This window comes from Cajanus cajan, chromosome 4, assembly GCF_000230855.2.
Source record: "Cajanus cajan strain Asha chromosome 4, NIPB_CcT2T_4, whole genome shotgun sequence".
Classification (NCBI taxonomy): Eukaryota; Viridiplantae; Streptophyta; class Magnoliopsida; order Fabales; family Fabaceae; genus Cajanus; species Cajanus cajan.
The window spans coordinates 49,307,618-49,329,758 of NC_138520.1; the positions used below are offsets into that span (position 1 = coordinate 49,307,618).

The following is a 22,141-nucleotide window of genomic DNA, read 5'->3' on the forward strand; positions in this document are numbered from 1 at the left end:
AACAAAAACACAATTAAACTTTTTAAAAAAAATAGGTAGTGCTTATTATTAAAAGTGCTATTAATTACACATTTTATAACAATCACTTTTTTTTATTTTTTATTTTATTTATGATGCTATCTATTATTGTTTTAAAAAAGTGAACAAGAACAATACTTGTTATTAAAAGTGTTATCAAAGACTCATTCTATAACACTACTTTTTTTTATTAAAGGTGTTGTCAATTATTATTTAAAAAAGGTGGACAACACTTATTTTAAAAGTATTATTAAAGACTCATGCTATAACACCTTTTTCACATTGACATCCTATAAAATATGACCCAAACTATAATAATATTGCTTCTACCTTAATAGTGTTGTCTAATGCAAGTTGTCATATGTCACTTATATAGTAATATAAGTCTAATGATACTCAATATAATAAACTTTAATACTATCTCAAAAATAAAAAATACACAATAAGATTAACATATTTTAAAAAAAAAATATCACAAAACTCACTTGTATAAAATTTTGTTTTGAAAAGATGAGATATTTATAACAAACTAATTACTCATAACATACGGTATACTTCATTTATTTCCGTCCATACAAAATTTGCCTTATCACATGCAGGCAAGTCTATAAATGGATTCTCCCAGCTTCGCCAATTCACGAGACTGATTAAGCAAAAGCTAGCCTTTGCAAAGAAAGGCCAAGAAATGTTGAGTCCAACGTTGCTCACTCTCTTTGTCCTTTCCACCTTCACCCTATGCCCACCTTCAACCACTGCTCAGCCTGTGCTGGACATGGACGGCGAAGTGGCTGAAAACGGTGGCACGTTCTATATCTTGCCGGTGATCAGAGGAAGCGGCGGTGGAATAGAGCAAGCCGCAACGGGAAACGAAACATGCGCTCTGAGTGTTGTTCAAACTCGCAATGAGGTCTCTAAGGGGAAACCAGTGACGATAACTTCCCCATTCAAGTCACTTTTTATCCCCCAAGGAAGAGTGAGTGTTGGGTTCATTGCTGTTCCTACTTGTGCCAGCACTCCTTCCACATGGACTGTTGTGGAGGGTTTATCGGAAGGATCTGCGGTTAAAATTACTGGCTATGATAACACGTTGAGTGGTGGGTTTATAATTGAGCAAGGTGGTTCTATTGACTATAGCTATAAGCTTTCGTTCTGTGCATCTGACACTAGCGTGTGCCAACCTATTGGGACTTCTTCTGATGGTCATGGAAACAAGCCTTTGGTACTTACTGATGGCAATCCCTTCGAGTTTGTGCTTCAGAAAGTTTCTTCATCTTCTTCTTCTGCATGTATTGCATCCGCATGACATGAAATTAGTGCTGTACTTTCACGTAGTGAGAGTCATGTATAAGATGATGATGAATAAATGCTTTGGTTGTAGTTGCTGCAAGACTAAATAAAATAATCAAAGCTCATATCTTCGTTTTTTTTTTCTTCATGTTTCATGAAATTTTAGTATATGTGTTATCTTTGTTTTGTGGAATTGGAAGGTCTTAGAATAGTAGATTTGAGGCGAATTGAATTCTACAAAATTGACTTGTAAGGTGAATATTATTTTCCACTTATACATTAAGTAATTGTCTAATCTCTAGTAGATGTGGAATTTGGATTTTTTCTAATATACTACTTCACGTCCAATACTATTGAGCTTGGTACGTGGATAAATGGCGGGTGACTCTTTTTTAATTATCTAGGATTGGTGGGACTTGAGTTTTTCTCAATACACCCCTTCATGTCCATGGTACATGTATTAATGGTAGGTGGCTCATTTAGAGTGGATCTAGATGACTCTGATACCATCTTAAAATAATGAATTTGAGCCGAACTCAACCTTACAAAATCGACTTATAAGGTGAGAGTTGCTTTTTTACTTATATACTATTTAATTACCTAATTTCTAGTTGATGTGAGACTTAAGTTTTTCTCAATAAAAATGATAGTTCATTCAACATAAAGTATTAAAAAAGATATTTGATCTATTAATCTATTAACAAATAACTTTTTTAGGTTTTATATTTGATCTATTAATCTATTGACTTCTAATTTGAAATAAAGTAGAAAGATAGAGTTTTTAAGAAAAGATAAAATATTAAGAATTTGAAGAAGACTTTAAGATTAAAAAGTGAAAATATTAAATTTAGAAAAGAAATAAAAATTAAAAAGTGAAAATTTAAGTTTATATATTCTTCTTAAAATACCATTTTCCAATGCTATTCCTTGATATCTATCTTTTGAATAGATAGAAAAAAGAAAAATAGTAGAATTAATTCAACATTAGTATTGACATAATACAAAAATTAATTTTTTTAATATCTGAATCAAAACCTCAATTTTTTATTAATTCAACATCAAGATTTTTCATTTATCCAAGTATCTTTTTGTTTCGATTAACATAACATAAAAAATGATTATTTTTTAAATACATCCACTAGTACAAAAGGGGTCTTTTACGTCGCATATTTTGAACCTTTTACGTTGGAAAAGGCTCCGACGTTAATGCGGGAGACGTAAATTTACGTCGGCACTCCAAAACCGACGTAAATTTACGTCGGAATTACTAGGTCTGACGTAAAAAGTAGTAAAAAATTTTAAAAAAAAAATAATGAGTGCTTGCAGAACGGCTCGTTCCAGATGCAGCAGAAAGCAGAAACGTGCAGAGCCAGCTCCACGCCAAGGTCAATGCACCCCCTTCCTCGGAGCACCTTCTTCAAGAGTGATTGCCCTAGGGGCTATGCCCTCCTAAGCACGAAATAAGACTATTGTTCTTTCGCTTTTTCATGAGGAAAGTGCCTGGAAGACCATCTTTCAAAGAGAAAGTTCCTTGCCGAAAGCAATCCAAGGAATTAGTGTACATGTTAGACAGGGAAAAGGAAAAGAAAAATAAGGGAACTTGCAATTAAGTGTACATGGTAAAAGGAAACGTACCGTCGTCGTCGTGGAAGCCAAAGCCGCACCGCAAGCAAAAGGTGGAGTGGAGCTCTAAAAGGCGCAGATCTGCAATGTTGGTGTGGAATGTGCAGAGAGGGATGCCTTGCGAGCCGGGAGCGGATTCCCCCATCAGATACAAAGAATGTCCTACAAATGAAGACTTGGGCCTGCTTTCATGGAAATATAGAGGTTAATTTACGTCGGACAAGGGGGATCCGACGTAAATTAGCCAATCTACATCGGCTAATAGGTGTCTCCGACGTAGATTGGCTAATTTACGCCGGACCACCATCTGTCCGACGTAAATTAGTCTCTTTATATTTACGATACTGCCACCACATTTTTATAACGTCGAGTTTTCGTGTTTCCGACGTAAATTAGGTGACGTAAAAACCTATTTTTACACTAGTGATCGATCAAAGCATTATTTTTAATTAATCCAACTTTAGTATTAAATTTTTGCTTTGATTAACATAACTTTAAAATTAATTTATTTTCTTATTTATTACTTTGATGGCCAAATGATTGTACATCATAAAAATAAAATTAAAAAAAACACTTGCACTTAAGAGTTTGATAACGTTGGAAAGGAATTATAATTACTTGCCAATTGTTTTGATTAATATTTTTTTTATGTTGAATGAAACTATCCTTTCAATTGATCATAAAAATAAAATTCTTTCAAATGCTTCATGCCATAAAAAAATTTAAATTTAAGCATTTTAATTTGCACTTTGATGCTCAAATGATGCAAAGGCCATCAACTTAAATTATTCTTGCACCTTAACAATATACGTAATTGTCATCCAAAGTCTGTTGAGTAATTTCATTTTTGTTTACGTCTTTGAAATCTTTTTTCGATCATCGTGATTTTTTTAATCAAAATTTCTTCTCAAATAGTTGCATGTTGGAGGCTTCAAATCATTTAAGCCAATTTTTCTTAAAACAACTGACTGGAAATTGAAGCTGTTCTTACCTGAGATCGGTAGGTGAGACGATCTCTGGGTAAGATCAATGAGCCTCCTCTGCTCGGTACGTCTATTACTCCGAAATGGGGTTGACACATGTAAAAGAGACTTCAATGCTTAAGTTAGTCTTTGTGAATGTATGAGTCTCATATATATATATATAATGCACGTACCTTGATATAATTAGGGTTTTTCTCTTGTTGATAATTGAGTTGGTTTATAAATATACTATTTTACGACGCCATTTTTACATCGGTTGTTCAATAACTAATGTAGATAAAAAAATACAGTGATTTTTGTAATTATTATGATTTATTAACTATTTTACATCGGTGTAATTGCGAAACGATGTAAAACTACACTATTCTAAATCGGTCCACTAAAGAACCGATGTAGCATTTTCTTTATCTTCTTCGTGGTCTCAAAACCCTCCCGTACATTCACTTCCCCTCTCTAGCAAATCATGTCTCACTCTTGAAGCACTTTTTCTCAAGGAAACTCAACGAAATTGACAGCCGCAACGAAATCGACAGCCACGACGAAACCTGCAACCATGGTTAAACCTAGTGTTGGCAAGGGTTGTGTGATTCTCGCGTGGTAGGTTGTGGAGGGAGAGAGGAAGGGGGAGTCACTGTTGTTGGATAGGATAAGGGTTTTTTCGGAGGCCGCCAACACTGTTATCATTGCTCGTGGATGGGGAGAGGAAAAAGAAGGGGAAATCATTGACCTTGGACCAATTTGTGGTGACGGAGACTGTGTTTGTGCTCACTAACAAGCGTATTTGCTCCTTTTAGGCACATCTTCATTACGTGCTTCACCTCTCACCTCAGGTGAGCTTCTTACTTTCACAAGGTCTTGTTATTTAATCTGTAGTACAAGTAGGATTTTTGATTTCAATGTGTTATTATAGTTGTTGAGGTCTTTTTGCATTGTCATGTTGGATTTTCATATTTATTGAGTTGTTGTTATTTGGTTCTTCTATTACTGTAACAATTCACTTTTACCCATCGATTACTTATGACCTTACCTACATTATTAGTTCTGGCCGAACCTATTGGTCCATCACAAGTCGAAAAGTTGTGGAATAGGAGATGGGTTAGTCATCCACCCAGCAAGTGATGTTGGAAGAGCAGCTGGTGTGGGTTGAGTCATAAAAATATCTTTGACTCTTCTAAATTTACATAATTTGAGTCATAAAAATATCTTTGATTCTTCTAAATTATCTTTGCAAGTGCAGGTGGATAATTTGTTGTTAGCTGAGCCAATTTTGATGTAAAATGGTGCTGTTTGGCTAGCTGAAGTTTCAACTAATGTGGTTGCACCTCATGGCCCGGATAAGGATCAAGTGTCTCCCAATAATTCGCTGGAAGGAATGTCTCCTTTGGAGGATGATTTTGTTCATCATGATTTAGCCTTGGCTGAAGCCACTGCACCAGATTTTCAGCCATTCTTGAGCAAGAATAATAAGAAGAAAAAGACTGGTTCTAGTGTTTAAACCTGCAGCTGCCAAGACCAAATCTAAAGCATCTAAATCAAAATAATTGTTGATGATACTTGATTATGTTTATGTTGTTTTTAAATAAATTTTTCAGTACTAACGTGTCACTTATTTTCTGGAAGATTTCATATCTAGTTTTTAATATTCAGCTGGTTGCATTTTCATCTTTGAAGCATGCCTCTGAACCAACTTTTATTTTTCAACTGCTTGCTTTTGCTTGGTGGCAGTTGCTGGGTAGTTTGGCTAAAGAAATTACACGTATCCTAATGACTCAACCAACAAACAATCCAATTTATTCTCTTCATATAACTTTCAGTTTTGTTAAAAAATCTTTTGCACCATTTTTATTAATCTTTAATATTAGTATATTGAATTGTTTTAAGCTTGTCCAAACTTTTACTGTTGATATTGGCATGAATTTTTTCCAGCCCTTTAAAATAGGATTTTGTGATGTAAATATTGTTGTATTAATCAATTCAAAATACAATATTCTTTTTGGAGGGATCTTGGTTTAAATTTTTTTGCAGAAAATAGTCTCCCAAAGAGCTTCATTTGGTGTTTTTGTTCTACTTTTATCTCTCCTTCTATTATATCCTTCTCCGATCAATCTATTATTTTTTCGCATGTCATTGGTGTAGACAAGTTCTTTGTTGCAGTGTGTTATGCTAGTAGTGATTATAGAAAATGTAGAAATTTATGGAGTGAGTTAATTTCTATTCAAACTCAATCCTGGGGCATGGGTTTGTTTAGGTGATTTTAATGAGATTAGTAATCATGGTGAATATAGGGGACCCGAACATCCTTATTTGGCATGTATGAATGATTTTGTTTCTTCTAAAGATTCATGTCAGTTATTAGATATTACTTGCACTGGTTCTCCAAACACTTGAACAAAAAATCGATCTAGATTAGCTAGGACAGATAAAAGGCTTGATAGATTCATGTGTAATGATTTTGTTCTCTTGTATAATTCTTGGAAGTTGAAACCTGCTACTTAAATGATAGTGCAACACAAGACATTGTGTTTAAACACTTTGCTTTAGCTGAATCTCAATAAATGCAGTTGGACAGTAGTTATTGTCGAAAGGTTAAAGGTTAACATTTGTCTTTTGTTTTTATTTGTATTTTAATATAGAGGAATTATATAATAGATCAATCACATACTTTTATTTTATTATTAACCATTATCAACGATTACATGTGGATTTTCATTTCTCAGATCATGACACAACTCACAAGCATAAGAATAGAAATCAGCAAAGTGACTTATTGTGACATTGGTAGCATTAAAAGTGACTTATTGGCAGAAAGTTACAGCAAACTCAATCTGGCCCTTTAGGTGATGCACGAGTGTTTTAAGACCCTAAAGGAATCTTTGACTAGCAGAGATCTCGTGGAAGATGTTATATTCAGCAAATGGTCAGAAATTTTTATCCTTCAAGATATGATCATTAATGTTCTATTGTTGCTTGTTGTATGTGTTATATACTAATGGATTTGTTTACATATACCTTATTTACTTTGTCTATAATCATGATATCTGTGCTTCAGAACATTTCAGCTCAGAGCTTAACCGATTAAATTTCCAGGGTTTCTATACTGTGCTACTTGAGAGAAATGAAGAACTGATCAGTGTTGCAACTGTTAGGTGAGTATAGGATCTTTTACTATCAAGTATTAGGCTTTTCTTGATTGTATGAATACATGTTCTATTTGAGTTGTTTTTTATGTTTTGTCATGTTGCGGATGGTCATATTTCATTTGCTATGTCAATCTGTTAGGGTCTATGGGAAGAAGGTAGTAGAAGTACCTCTTGTTGGTACCAGATTACAATATCGTCGACATGGAATGTGCCATATCTTAATTAATGAGCTTGAAAAGGTAATCCACAAAACACACATTTGTCCTTTTTTATTCTCTTTTACCTTAGTTGTAAGCCTTTTTTTAGCCAATAATTAGTATAGTATACCACTATAACTGCTCAGCGGCCACCCCTATAAATGGTATATGATAGCTGCATTGTAGACACGAGCTTCTCACCTTTCTAATATAAGTACTTTTGGGCAATAACTCATAAACCCTATTGTTAAAGTCATTTTTGAAGTTATTACTTTCTAACTTGTTACTTTTCTTTCTTCAAAAGCTCACACAATTAGGTGAGCCACACAAAGAGGATTGTAACTTTAATGTTTTCATTTGCAGAGTCACAACCAAAATGTGATGTATACCAAGTAGAAGAGATTGACGAAGGAAGGATAGTGGATCAAAAAATAGAGTAAAGTCTAACTTATGTCTATTTAGCGATTCAACAAGCATATTCAGAATGTGATTCTTCCATTCTACAATATAATATATAATTCTTCTATTTTAGTGTATTTATCATTTACGTAGGGTACAGGGATTCTTAGCAATTCTAATTCAAAGGAAGAATATAATATATAATATAGAGTTCTATGTCTAAAAGTGAAAATTTGGAATGTCAAACTCTGGCCCTTAACAAATATTTAAAACTATATATTTTCTAGATTCCTAAACTTGACAACTTGCAAGCAATGATAGAAGAATAAGTAATTTTTCTTTTTTATTCCCTTGTACCAGCAATGCTTTTGTTTACTGGTTGTTTTGGTTTAAGTATTCCCTTGTAAAAATGGTTAATTTTATTTTATATAATTAATTATTAATATAAACCTTTCCTTGCAGGTGGTAGCCATCAGTTTGTAACCATTAAAAACTTTCCATGGAAAGAAAATAACTTACAAGAAAAGGTAAACAACTTTTGTTTTCATTTTATTGTTAAGTCACCTTTATCCAACTCTCTTGTTTTTTAAAAAATTTCAGAAATACCTAAACCATACTATAGAGCCATATCAATGAAATTATTTTTGTCTACCTTTCTTCATTTTTCATTTAGTTAATAATCCATTAATATTTTTCTTCACAATAAATTAAAAATTTTGTTTAGCAATGTTTATGTTGATGTGAACAGGTAGGTATAAATAAATTCCTTTTACTATTTATTTACCCTTGCACTGCCATCATGAACAGGTACAGAGCAACTTGTAAGAATGTTACATGCTTTAACAACAATATTTTATGTTATATTATATGCTTTCATACCTAGCTGTGAGAATGTTCTTCTGAGGTTATGATTAAACTTGGATTTAGTTTCTTTAATGTGAGGGACACCCTTTAAAGGATAAAATGTAAAGTTATCACCATTGATTAAAAAAAAAATCAATAAAATAGAACAGTTTTGTGATTTATTACCCAAGTACATGTATTTTATAAAAATTTAGTTAAGAGATTTTCAATGGTGGCTAATACCCGGTTACCGAATTAACAGAGTAAAGAGATTTTGATTGCTTCAATTAGTGAGAAATCAAATCTGCTTGGTATTTGTCTAGCTCAACATGCACAAATTCATGCAGAAATAGTAAAATGCTTCTTACAAGAGTAAAAGTGCATCATTGAATGAAAGGTTAAACAATTGTGGATCATTGAACAAGAAAAAAAATGAAAACCAATCACATGAGTTCTCAAGTTAAGCAAAAAAACCAGTAGAGCATAGAATATGTGCCCTCTTGCATCTTGAATTTCACCCTTAATTTCATTCTTATGCTTTCTGGAGGATATAAATTGAAGAATATAATTCAATTCCTTGATTTCTTAGTTATAAGTGAGATTTATTATTGTTGTTGTTTTTGTTAAATTCTTGGTCTAATTTTATGGACAAACATTGGTATGTGTTAAGAGTTGTGTGATTGATACCTTTACTACTATGTTTTTGGGTTACAGATAACACTTTATATGGAGGTGCATACTATGGCTCTCACGTGATGCAGTACGATGATGTAGGGTTCGACAATGATATTCTCTTCCTATATATGGCTATATCTTATTTCGTATTGTTATTGAAACTTGAGAGGTTGCTAGTAAACCTTTTTTTCCCTTGAATGTTTTGGCCTGAATGTTAAAACTATAAGAAAATAAAACTTGTAATTTGATGGCGCATTTTATTTTGTTACCCACTAAGTTTTGCTTATTATATTGTATATCTTCTTAATTTCATCTTCACTATTTATTTCTAGTTCCACAAATCTCCTAAAGGTTTTCCCAATAAAAATGTAGCTCAAAAACAAGTTGTGAAAGCAATATCTTATAGAATGCATGTAAACAATAGTGTGAAATTTATTAGGAAGCTATTATTTGGCATTGAAAAAGTGCAGAATTACTCAACGTTATTATACTAGATGAAATGACACTTGTTGATGACTTAGACTACCTGATGTATAAATATTTATCTAATAAATATAGTGTAAATTAATTAATTTCCAAAATTTATTATTATTTTTTAATATTTCTTATGGTTTTTTTACTTGTACCGATCATAAAGAGAAAGCCTTTTTATTTTTTTCCCCCTCCTTTTTAGTTATTTTTCACTTTAGGTGCATTAGTTCTTTCTGGAGGCAAATGACTTTGGTGATTACTATTTTAATAGAGTGATGCTATAAGAGATTTTTGGAGTATTCGATTAAATGAATTTTGCCTACTAATGTTGATTTATCAATTGAGTTTTTTACATCGGCTATTGATAAAACTGATGTAAAATATGTCTTATTCTACATTGGTTATTGACAGAACCAATGTAGAATATGACATTCTATATTAGTTCTCTGAATAACCGATGTAGAATTGACATATTTTACATTAGTTTTTGACAGAATCAATGTAGAATATGCAATATTTTACATCAGTTTTTGGCAGAACTGATGTAAAAATGAGATTTTTTACATAAGTTTTTAAATCGATGTAGAATGTCTTATATTTTCTACATCGCCTTAATCTACATCGTTTCCAAAACCGATGTAAAATGCCTAAAAAAACTGATGTAGAATGTATATCCTGTAGTAGTGAATATGATAAGATCTCCTTCTTATCAACTTATATTATCTGTTGGAGAGATGGGCCGACCTTCTGAGTTGGCATGGTCCAAGCCTATCATTGTCAGGGTGAGCCCTGGTGCCGATATGGGTGGTACACTAGTCCCCCGAGCTTCGAATGCTTTTAGCCGAGGAGTTAGTGCCGATGTGGGTGGTACACTAGTCCCTCGAGCTCCGAACGCTTTTAGCCGAGGAGTTAGTGCCAATGTCATGTGAGGGGTCGTGGCTTTTCATTTTGATCTTTTAGGTTGAGTGTCGCGTGTTGTCGAAACGTTGCCTCGTTTCACGAATCAGGGGCAACTTGTCATAAAGAGTGACGACTTGTAATGATGGGGCGTGCCCTATCATTATGAGCCTTACTTTATGCCCTTACCTCTGTGTCATTTTTTACTTTAAAAATTTTCTTCCCTCCTTATTTCCCCACAGCTTCTTCTTTGTCTTCTTCGTTGCCTTTGTCTTTGTATTTCCTTGCTTGAGTTCTCTGTTGTCCTCATTGTTCTCTGTGGTAACGGTGGTCACTTCGCTCGTTGTTGATGTTCGCGAGTTTTGGTCCTAGGAGTACCAGGTACTTGTTCTCATTCTCCCTTCTCCCTATTTCTCCTTTTCGCGTTTGTTTTGCAAACAATGGCCGACGAGGGGCAGCAAGGTCTTGTTCCCCCCGCACCTTCCAAGGGCAAGGCTAAGGCGCGTGGGAAGGCGGCGACGACCGGGGAAATGGTCGTTGCTGATGAGAAAAAGAAAAGGGGTGGGAACAATCTCAAAGATTCTCACCCACCATTTCTGTCCCGGGGTACGAATGGGTCAAAGGGGATGTTGGGGAGTTCGAGAGTCGATTTAGGGCGTTTCTGGATGTCAATGTGTTGGAAAATGTTGAAGATTTGTAGGTTAGACATTTCTGAGCTCATCCGGGTTGAGCCTTGCCAGCCCGATGAGTGTGTTTATATGGCGGGTACCTCGAGTACTTCATTTTTTTTATATGTACGAGTGTTTTTTTAGGGATCTCGGTGTTTGCTTGCTATTCACCGAGTTTGAGTGCACCTTCCTTAGGTTTGTCAATGTGGCCCCTTGCTAGTTAAACCCCAATAGTGGGGGTTTCTTAAGGGTGTTTCAGGTTTTGTGCTCAGCCCTGGGAATGGGTGTATCTTTGCCTGTTTTTTTTACATTTTTATCAACTTAAGTTGGGCGAGCCTCTCCTACGTTGGGTGTCTCTCAGTAGGAGTAAGGCTGCGGGTTGTTCCAACTTTACTACCAATAATATAAAAATTTCAAGAAAGAATTTTTTCGGATCCGACCTGTGGTTGCCGACCTAAGGGAGGAGGTGGTTTTCCACAATGAGGGGGAGCCGAGGTTCCCTTTCTTTTGGCAGCGAAGCCCGGTCAAGTTTAATGGGTCGAGCTGTCTCTAGTTGTCAGATTCTGACAGGGACAACATCGCCAATTTGGTCGAGCTTCCACGCCCATTGGACAACAAACTCGTCCTATCCCTTGCCAATTTGACGAATAAGGAGAGGGGTTTGGAGAGTGAGTACTTCATTATTTTCCCTTTGCGTTTTCTACGTTTTTGCGATGTTCTGATGTGCTATGCTGTTTTATGTTTGCAGGTCTGATGGGGAAAAGCAAGTGGCGGGAGCTTAAGGCGAGGTTTAATACCGAGGAGCTCGATGTGCCCAAGCCCGGTGAGGAGGTTGCTCCTCTGGAGACTCGCCGCAAAAGAAAGAGGGCGTAGAAGGAGGTCGGCGAGGCTTCAGGCGCCCCTATTCTTGAAGAGGTGACGTCTAAGGCCGCCGATGTTGCCACCATAGATTTGACCGAGAGTCCTCGGGCCGGGACACCACCTGGGGGGCCTGTGGTGGAGGCTACTCCGGGCAGACAGGTTTTGGCTTTGCTTCTCTTTAATATTGTCCCCTTTGCTTTTGTGTGTCATCCTTGTATTTGTAACTTAGGAAAAATTTTGAACTTTGTCATTTCTTTGCAGGTGACTCTAGTGCCTTCCTCGGCTGAGGTTCGTGGGGAAGGTCCGAGTTTAGAGGTGCCGATCTCGGCTCCTCTTACTTCAACGTCCCCTGCTCCTGGTCCTTCTACTAATCCGAGGTCTAGGTGCATAGTCCAACGCTTTGATGTGACTCGTCCCCTGGCAAGGTTGGACCATGTCAACGTGTCGCTTGATGTGGTGTCATTGTGGAGCCCAAATGTGAATGTTGCGGGGTTCTACAAGGAAGATCCTGCCTATGTGGTCGACAAGGCCATGATTGAGAAGATGGGTCCGGTCGACGGGTTAAACTCGGCCGAGGTGTTTTTACAGAGATCCATTGTGATAGTGGACCATTGGAAACGCCGATGGAAGAAGCACCTGGCTGAGCTGGAGAGGGCGCGGAAGGGGGAAGCCGAGCTCCAGTCCTTGAAGAAAGACCTATCAAAGACTCAAAAGTCTTTGGAAATTGTTGTGAAGGCCAATGAGGCGTATGTTGCTCAAGTTGGTGAGTTGGTGGAGGTAGCCAAGTTTGCGAAGGATGTGGTAGAGTTTTCTCGGACCCAGGTTCAGTCTTTGGAGGAAGAGAATTCGACGTTAAAAGCCGAGTTAGGGGAGGCTGCAGAGAAGCGCCTATGTGACGAGGTGCTTCTTGTTGGTAGGGAGGAGGAGATTGGTGCCTTGAAGATGGACATTGATGTGTTGACCTCCTCGAAAAAGAATTTGGAGGAGAGGCTTCTCGAGACCGAGCATGCCGTTGTGGTTGAGCACCGGCGGGGCTTTGCCAAGGCAGTGCGTCAGGCTAAGTTGCTTGCGGCAGGGGTAGACCTTTCTGCTATGCATATTGAGAAGGATGTGTAGGGTGGGCAGCTGGTGAATGAAGATGACTTGTCCAAGAGCACCAGTGAAAACACGGCTTCCTAGGCTTTTGTTTCTCCCTCTATTTTTTGTGATGTAAAAGCTTTTTGTATTTATGCTTGAACACTCTGTTTATATTTTTGAATGAATTTCTCTTTTGTTTGCGTTAATTTGGCACCAATTTCTTGATTTTGCGCTCTTTAATGTTTTTATCTTGACTCGATTCAATCTCCATTCAAGGTTCAGATGTGACCTTGGGTTTTGGTTAAGGTTCGAATTTGACCTTTTATCATTTAAAATTCGGACTCGTCCTTAAGGTTCAAACGTGACCTTTAATTTTTGAAACTCTTAAGGTTCATACTTGTCCTAATTTTATTTTATGGCTCATACTCGGCCTTAAGGTTTTGGCATTTGGTTTTGTGTTAAGACTCGAACTCGGCCTTGGGTTCAAGTTTGACCTTTAATTTTCGTTTCTAACACTCGAATTCAGTCCTAAGGTTCAAACTTGACCTGTTTTAAGGCACGAACTTGGCCTTGGGGTTCAAACTTGACCTGTTTTAAGGCTCAAACCCGGCTTTAGGTTCAAACTTGACCTTTAGTTTTTCCAAGGTTCGAATTCACCTTGGATTTTGAGGTTTAAACTTGACCTTTAGATTTCGTGTTAAGGCTCAAACTTGGCCTTTGAGGTTCAAACATGACCTTTTACTTTCGTTTTAAGGCTCGAACTCGACCTTTAAGGTTCAAACTTGACATTTTACTTTCGTTTTAAGGCTCGAACTCGGCCTTTAAGGTTCATACTTGTCCTTTTACTTTCGTTTTAAGGCTCGAACTCGGCCTTTAAAGTTCAAACTTGTCCTTTTACTTTCATTTTAAGGCTCGACCTCGGCCTTTAAGGTTCAAACTTGACCTTTTACTTTCGTTTTAAGGCTCGAACTCGGCCTTTAAGGTTCAAACTTGACCTTTAGTTTTTTCTAAGGTTCGAGTTCGACCTTGGATTTCGAGGTTCAAACTTGACCTTTAGTTTTCGTATTAAGGCTCGAACTTGGCCTTTGATTTTGGGCATGAGGCTCAAATTCGGCCTTATGGTTTAATCTTTGAGATTGGGTTTTTTAGTGCGTAATTAACATAGACTTCAGGATATTGAGAAGATAGTATGTTTTATTGGAATTTGGACGTGCCTCATTAAAACCTTCTCGGCCAAAAACCTTCTTTTTTCTCTTTTAGGGACAAAAAAGATCGAGGAGGAAAAAGAGTACATCATCTTATCATACATTTTAATTGAAGTAAAATTTGAGGTGGGTGGCATTCCAAGTTCTAGGGATTGCCTTACCCCGAGTTCTTGTAGTCGGTATGCGCCGTTTTCGAGGTCTTCACCGATCTGGAAGGGACCTTCCCATGTTGGTGCTAGCTTTCCCTCGGAGGGGTCCTTTCTAGCGTCACCTCGGAGTCGCCACATGAGGTCTCCCGGTCGGAACTTCCGTGGTTTAACCTTGGTGTTGTATCTTCTTGCGGCTCAGAGTTTACAGGCTTCTTCTTTGATCCGAGCTTCGTCTATGAGTTCATCGATCATATCGAGATTAGCTTCCAATTCTTGGTTGTTTTGCTCGTTATTGAAGGTCAACCTCCGATGTGATGCTTCCCCGACCTCTACAGGGATCATGGCATCGGAGTCGTAGGTTAACTTGTATGGTGTTTCTTGAGTTGCTGATTGCGGGGTACAATTATAAGCCTAGAGGATGTTGGAGAGCTCCTCCGCCCATAGGCCTTTTGCTGACCGTAGTCGTTTTTTAAGCTCATGGAGTAGTACTTTGTTCGCGGCCTCGGCTTGGCCGTTCATCTAGGGATGTTCTACCGAGGTTACGTGATGTCGAATGCCGAGCTCTTGGAGGAAGTTTTCAAATTTTCTGTCTATGAACTATCTTCCATTGTCGATAACGATCACATGTGGGAGCCCATACCTGCATATTAGATTTTTCCATGTGAATCGATGTACATTCTCGGCTGTGATTTTGGCGAGAGGTATGACCTCGATCCATTTTGTGAAATAGTCGATGGCTACTAACAAGAATTTTACTTGGCCTTTGGCTAAGGGAAAAGGGTCAAGGATGTCCATTCCTCGTTGCTCAAAAGGCCATGGTGATTGCATTTGGTGTAAGACCTCAGGGGAACTTCGAGGTATATGGCTGAACTCTTGGCAGGGCTTGCATCTTTGTACGTAAGCTTGGCAGTCCGATCTCAACGTGGGCCAATAATACCCAGCACGGATAACCCGAGTAGCCATGGAGCGTGCTCCCGAGTGTAGTTTGCATATCCCCCTATGTATCTCTTCGAGTACGTACTCGACTTGGGACTTGTCGAGGCATTTGAGTAGCGACATTGAGACACTTCGCATGAACAGTTCGCCTGATTCAATGATGAACCGAGGCGACTAGTTCTTAACTCGCCGTGCTTTATTTTTGTCGTTGGGCAAGATTCCTTTGCTTAGGTAGCGCCATATGTCGGTCATCCATCCTTTTTCGACTGGTTCAATCGAGCAGATTGTCTCGCATTCCAAGCTCGGAGAGGATAGGGTCTCTTGGATAATGGTTTTACGTTGTCCTGGGCGTTTGGTATTGGCGAGCTTCGAGAGGAGGTCGGTCCTGGCGTTTCTTTCTCGAGGTACATGGTGGATGGTGAAGCTCTGGAAGCACGAGGTCCAGACCGAGGTGGTGAGGTGATATCATTGCAAAAGAGAGTTTTAATTTGGTAGGTACCTGCTAGTTGTTCTACCATGAGCTTGGAGTAAATGTTGCAACGAGTATTCCTAGCGGCGATGTCGTGTGTGTAGACCCCTAAAATTGTCCGGGTCGGAAATAAGACTCGAAGACTCTCGAAGATCAAAGGAAAGTCAGCCAAAGGGACTCTTAGAAGACCGTGGGATGACAATCTGTAGGTTTAGAGGTCTTAGAGTAGCAAAAAATAAGAAAGTGGAGGGAATGAAGCCCAATACGGCCTCCCAAAAGTTCAGTACGGCCGTATTGAACATTTTAAACTACAATACGGCCGCACTGAACTCAATACGGCCGTATTGAAGTTTCTGAACTTCAATACGGCTGCACTGAACTCAATACGGCTGCACTGAACTTCAATACGGCTGCACTGAACTCAATACGGCCGTATTGAGGTTTTTTGAACTTCAATACGGCCGTATTGAATTCAATACGGCCGTATTGTAGTTCAAAACTTCAATACGGACCGTATTGACCCCCAGAGGCCGTATTGCGCCTCATCCCTATAAATATGACGTCAATTGGACGTCATTCTACACTTTTACACTGAGTTTTAACCCTCTTCTTGAGTATTCTGGGTTTTTTTGAGCAGTGCTCTGCCTAGAAATCACTCGGAGAGTTGATCCGACAAAGTTCTCGAGTTCTGAGCTTTTTGCTTGAGTCTCGAACTGAGTCGAAGGGAAATCCTCCGGATTTCCATAGTTAAAATTTTCTAGGAGGGAGCGAGCGGGCTTGTAGAGCGAGGGAACGCCAAAAAGCTTCCCAGTTTTACTTGAATATAAAAGCACGCTTCAAAGGTTTCTTCTTAAGTCCTTCCTTTTACTGCTTTCTGTGTGTATATTTAACTGTCATCATGTAGATAGTTAAGTTATAATTGTTTAGAATAAATAGGGGTAATTTAGTAATTTCGCACTATTATTTTTAGAAATAATCTGTCATAGGGAACCCGAAAGGGGCGCTGTGGGGTGCTAACACCTTCCCCACGCGTAACCGACTCCCTTACCCGACTCTGGTTGTCATGGCCGAAGTCGATTTTTGAATCGATTGCCTTAAACTTCTTTTTCCAATGTTTTGAGTAAAACATTGGTGGCGACTCCATGAACCCTTCCTTTTTATGAAAACCGCTAATCCATGGAGGGTCCCGCTTGGGATTAACATGGATTGGTGAGCCTTTTAATAAAATTGCTCGTTTGACAAGGTCTCAGTTTGAGAATAAGTCATTCTAGCAATCCATATTTTTAAACAAATAAAAGAGTCCAACCATCCTTCGCGAATGCCGAAAGCCCGTTTCGGGCCGGTGGCGACAGATGGCGACTTCACTGGGGAAGCCTCGAGAGTCAGTCCCATTTAGTGACAGATTATTTTTAACAAATAATTGTTAAAATTACTTTATTACCCCTTGTTTGTATGATAACATGCTTTATTTATATGGCTTTAATAACTGTTGTATGTTTAATTTTACGCAATTGTTTGAAATAAAAACTGCACACAAACCTTTGCACACAACAGTTCCCTCTATACCCGGGGGCATGAGTGGTAAGCCATAGGGAGTGGATGTTAGTACGGCCGGTTGTCGAATGGGTCTATAGGTGCCCGTAGACCGTTGTCGGAAAGCATCACTCAAGGTGATAACCATGAACTCGAGTCCGACAGTGCGTTGGAGCTTTCCATCGGCTTACGACGAGAGGAATTGGGTCCCTATAATGGGGGCACCTTGGGGGCCTCAGACCGGTGAGTGAATTGTTTATGTGAATTGTTTGTGCATTGATTATGTGAAATTGTTTGTGGATACATTGCATTTCTTTAAACATACAACATTCCTTTTTAAATAAGAATAAATAGGAATAAGAATCTTCCATTGCATGGTGGTAACATCTACCTTCATCACATTCATGTAGGTAGTTTCCCTTTTCACCCAAAAAAATACAAAAAACAAAAAACCCAAAAAAAAGGAAAAAAGGGTTATTTATCCAAACCAAGCAATATCATGCATCATCTTAGGGACATCCTAAAAACATGATAATGCTTAGTTGAATAAACACAATGCATGCATATTCATCGCCATCATCTCATATCATGCATTCTTATCAAAGATCATGGAGGGATCTAGGTTTGCATTTCATACATCCCTCCTAGTAATTCATTAATAATAGTAATAAAAAGAAAGGATTAAGCGATGCGTATGTTCAAAGAATGGATCGCACGCCGTTCGTTATTAAATGCAAGCCAACAACCGCGTTAAGCGAACACACGTCAACTCCGTTGTTGGTAATCAAGACGAATAAAGGGGAAAGTCCGACACCGTTAAGGATCACTGCTCCAAGACCTTTTCTCTACGAATCAAATAAGGCTGTGCCATGGATATACGACATCCATTTTTCTGCCGACAGCGATTTCTCTAACATCGCTGGACTTGGGGGCATGACTAGGAGTGGCAGGATCTACACTCCCGAAGATCTTCAGGATAAAGCTCCCAAGAATAAAGGAAAAGAAGAAAAGAAAACCGAGGAAAAAGAATCCGAGGAGGAGACAGACGAGCTGTTAAAAACAGAGCGAGTACTCCATCGTGGATCAACTTCATAGAACGCCAGCAAAGATTACACTGTTGTCGTTGATCCTAAGCTCCGAACCGCATCGGCAAGCTCTGTTGAAAGTCTTGAACGAGGCATACGTGTCGCACACTATCTCCCAAGACAAGTTTGAGGGGATTGTTAGTCACATCACGGCTAATGATCACCTCACTTTCACCGATGAAGAGATCCCCGCCGAGGGACCAAATCACAACAAGCCCTTGCACATCTCTGTAAAGTGCAAGGAATATCACATCGCAAAAGTCTTGGTAGATAATGGATCTTCCTTGAATATGATGCCAAAAAGAACGCTCGATCAAGTGGCAATCAAGGGAGTCCAAATGCGCCCGAGCAACATGATCGTTCGAGCTTTCGACGGTTCTAAAAGAGAAGTGGTGGGAGAGATCAATCTTCCAATCTAAATTGGACCCACCATCTTTAAATGTCGAATTCCAAGTGATGGACATTACTCCCGCATACAGCTGTCTCCTCGGCCGACCTTGGATTCATGATGCAAAAGCTGTTCCTTCTACGCTCCACCAGAAAGTCAAGTTCATAGTGGGTGACAAACTGGTGACCGTACAAGCTGAAGATGACATACTCATCAGCAAGCCATCCACCATACCTTATGTGGATGCAGCAGAGGAAGCTTTGGAAACCGCCTTCCAAGCATTGGAAATTGCCAATGTTGAGACGTTTCCCCGAGAAATGAAGAAGGTAGCCCATATGCTCACTAAGAACGGATACTTGCCAGGACAAGGATTAGGCAAGGACTCCCAAGGAATCCCGGAGCTACCCATTATCAAGGATAATCCGGGGAAACAAGGGTTAGGATACAACCCTTATAAAGATCAAAGGACGAAGAGAAACCAAGATCCTTCTCGACGTTCTTTAAGCCAGATCTTTAGGAAGGCCGGTTCACAAGCGTTAAGGCCGGTCGTCGTTGTCAAGTGTTTTTCTCCTTCCGATAGGGATGTATAGACCTGATGACTATTAGAGATTACTCCTCGGGGACAGCCCGACCCCCGAGCCTCGATAGGGCACATGTTTCCTCTATGATTATAATAAAATCATTCTTCATTATTTCTTATTGCTTCTTTTCTTGCTTGCAATAAAATTCTAAACCACATTATTTAACCCTGTTTGAATAAACATAAGTGAGGTTAAAATCGTCTTAATAATCAATAAACCCACATCATTTTTATGTGGAAGTGTGTGTGACAACTTGGAGCACCTTCCCTTGGCCTCGACAAGTGCCATCATGGATAAAAAGAAATCCTTTAAAATAAAAGAAGCTCGGCAGGAAACCCAAAAAGGGGGCTGCGCAAAAATAAGAGCAAAAGACCCGCTAGGAATCCCACAAAAGAGGTGACCTAGGCAAAAATTAGGGTTACAAAATAATGAACAAAAACAAAAGTCCGCTAAAACGCCACAAAAGGGTGTTTTAGGCAAAAATAAGGACAATCAAAAAGCAAAAGAAATCCATGATGGTACCATGAACCGAATTCAAAAAGAAAGGCTCAAAGGAAGCTATCCAAGTTGTCAAAATCACAACGTCAATAAACAAGATTTTATTAACTTCATAAGTGTTTAATCAAACAAGCCTAAACACTTAAGCCTACCATTGGCCAAACCATTCTTACAAAATCCATTTTTCAAAAAATAAATAATCCCCTCTAAAACACAAACTTTCGAAAAAAAATATATCCTTTCCTTCTTTTCTCTTGTCCCAAACGATTTTTGAATAATCTAGTGGAAACATGGAGATATAGTAGTCAATAGGAGGGTTGACACATCTTCTAAAGGAAAGGAAAATCATTTGGTTGATGACACCAAATCTCAATATAACATGCATCATTCCTCGGTTACAGAAATCGGCAGCACACAGCCCGTCTAGAGGAATGGCAAAAATCCAAACAGAGAAATGCATCGGTTAATTCTTTTGAAAAGTGAATCAAATAGAATTAGGTGCATCATACTGCATACATGCATACAGATGATAGGTGTAATGGAAGATCACTTATTCTCTGTTTATTGAAAAAAAACAAAAAAATATAAAAACTTCAGAAAAAACAATGCACCCGTATCATGTTCAGTACACCCGTACTAAAAACAGGGTTATGAACAAATTTTCAACTCAGTACGGGCGTACTGAAATAGATATGGCCGTATTGGCCACAAAGAAATATTCAAAGACCTCATCATGAGGCAGTCGCATAAAATAGAAAAAATAGAAAAATTGCTTGTGTATGACAGCAGCAAACAAAATGCAGAAATTCAGAAAATCAATAAAACGTACAGAATAATTGAGCCTGGAGAGGCTTGCCGAAATAATACTCTCTCAGAATAACTGAGCCTGGAGAGGCTTGCCAAAATAATACTCTCTCAGAATAACTGAGCCTGGAGAGGCTCGCCGAAATAATACTCTCTCAGAATAACTGAGCCTGGAGAGGCTCGCCGAAATAATACTCTCTCAGAATAACTGAGCCTGAAGAGGCTTGCCAAAATAATACTCCTCAGAGACATTTCTGTACAGAAAAAGCCAAAACCAACAAAAAAGGCAAAAATACAGAAAAAGCCAAAATCAACAAAAAATACAGAAAAAGCCGAAATCAACAAAAAAGGCAAAAACACAGAAAAAGCCAAAATCAACAAAAAAGGCAAAAACACAGAAAAAGCCAAAATCAACAAAAAGGCAAAATACAGAAAATCCAACAAATTATACAGAATAACTGAGCCTGGAGAGGCTTGCCAAAATAATACTCTCCAAAAGACGTCTCAGCTCGCATTCTCGGGCTGAACAAAAAACCAATTCATCATACAGAATAATTGAGCCTGGAGAGGCTTGCCGAAATAATACTCTCTCAGAATAATTGAGCCTGGAGAGGCTCGCCGAAATAATACTCCCTCATCAGAATAATTGAGCCTGGAGAGGCTTGCCGAAATAATACTCCTTCAGAATAACTGAGCCTGGAGAGGCTTGCTGAAATAATACTCTCTCAGAATAATTGAGCCTGGAGAGGCTTGCCGAAACAATACTCTCTCTTAAAATAATTGAGCCTGGAGAGGCTTGCTGAAATAATACTCCCCAACTGTACAGAATAAATGAGCCTGGAGAGGCTCGCCGAAATAATACTCCCCAGAGATATCTCAGCTTCCACTCACGGGCCAAATTCCCCAGTGAAAGCTATCAAACCAAGATCAGCGAAATTCCCCAAGAGAGGCTTGATCATCTAAACAGAATATCCAAGTCGAAAGGACTTAAACTTCCTCAGTAGAAGGTAGCTTTCCAACTCAAGCGATGAGTGAAGCTAAGCCTGAAGAGGCTTTCTAAATAATACTCTGGGATATATAAACTTTAAATCCCCACTCGCCTACTCAGAGGCACCCCTTCAAAAAAGAAATTATAAAGAAAAATAATCATTCCCCAAGCGGAATCCGGCACTCAGCCGAACACCAAACATCAAGATAATTCGCCTACTCAGAGGCACTCTTTCAAAAAAGAAAAAAATCCAAACGATCAATAACAATTCCCCAAGCGGAATTTGGCTTTTCAGCCAATCATTGAACATCAAGATGATATGCCTAACAGAAGAGGCTAATCAAAATCAACATCCAGAATCCCCAG

General features: G+C 38.4%; 2 protein-coding genes across 8 annotated transcripts; both read left to right on the plus strand.

Moving 5' to 3' along the window:
- The first annotated feature begins 640 nt into the window (after nt 1-640).
- LOC109806376 (trypsin inhibitor 1B) lies at nt 641-1,453 on the plus strand. Its single transcript, XM_020368760.3, has one exon. It carries the CDS (start codon nt 704-706, stop codon nt 1,319-1,321), a length of 618 nt encoding a protein of 205 aa, XP_020224349.1. The 5' UTR covers nt 641-703; the 3' UTR covers nt 1,322-1,453.
- A 2,807-nt stretch (nt 1,454-4,260) lies between these two features.
- Nucleotides 4,261-16,581, plus strand: LOC109805979 (uncharacterized). Of its 7 annotated transcripts, XM_083072541.1 has the most exons (10): nt 4,266-4,741; nt 4,951-5,047; nt 5,149-6,828; nt 6,999-7,057; nt 7,191-7,290; nt 7,612-7,684; nt 8,110-8,174; nt 8,396-8,454; nt 9,205-12,221; nt 12,324-16,581. In XM_083072541.1, the coding sequence occupies exon 10, from the start codon at nt 12,594-12,596 to the stop codon at nt 13,176-13,178; it is 585 nt and encodes a 194-aa protein (XP_082928667.1). In that variant the 5' UTR covers nt 4,266-4,741; nt 4,951-5,047; nt 5,149-6,828; nt 6,999-7,057; nt 7,191-7,290; nt 7,612-7,684; nt 8,110-8,174; nt 8,396-8,454; nt 9,205-12,221; nt 12,324-12,593; the 3' UTR covers nt 13,179-16,581. The 7 variants fall into 7 exon arrangements, with proteins under 7 accessions (XP_082928666.1, XP_082928669.1, XP_082928667.1 ...); XM_083072543.1 differs by lacking the exon at nt 7,612-7,684 and having other exon boundaries at nt 4,264-4,741; XM_083072539.1 differs by lacking the exon at nt 8,396-8,454 and having other exon boundaries at nt 4,267-4,741; nt 4,951-5,053.
- Nucleotides 16,582-22,141: the final 5,560 nt, after the last annotated feature.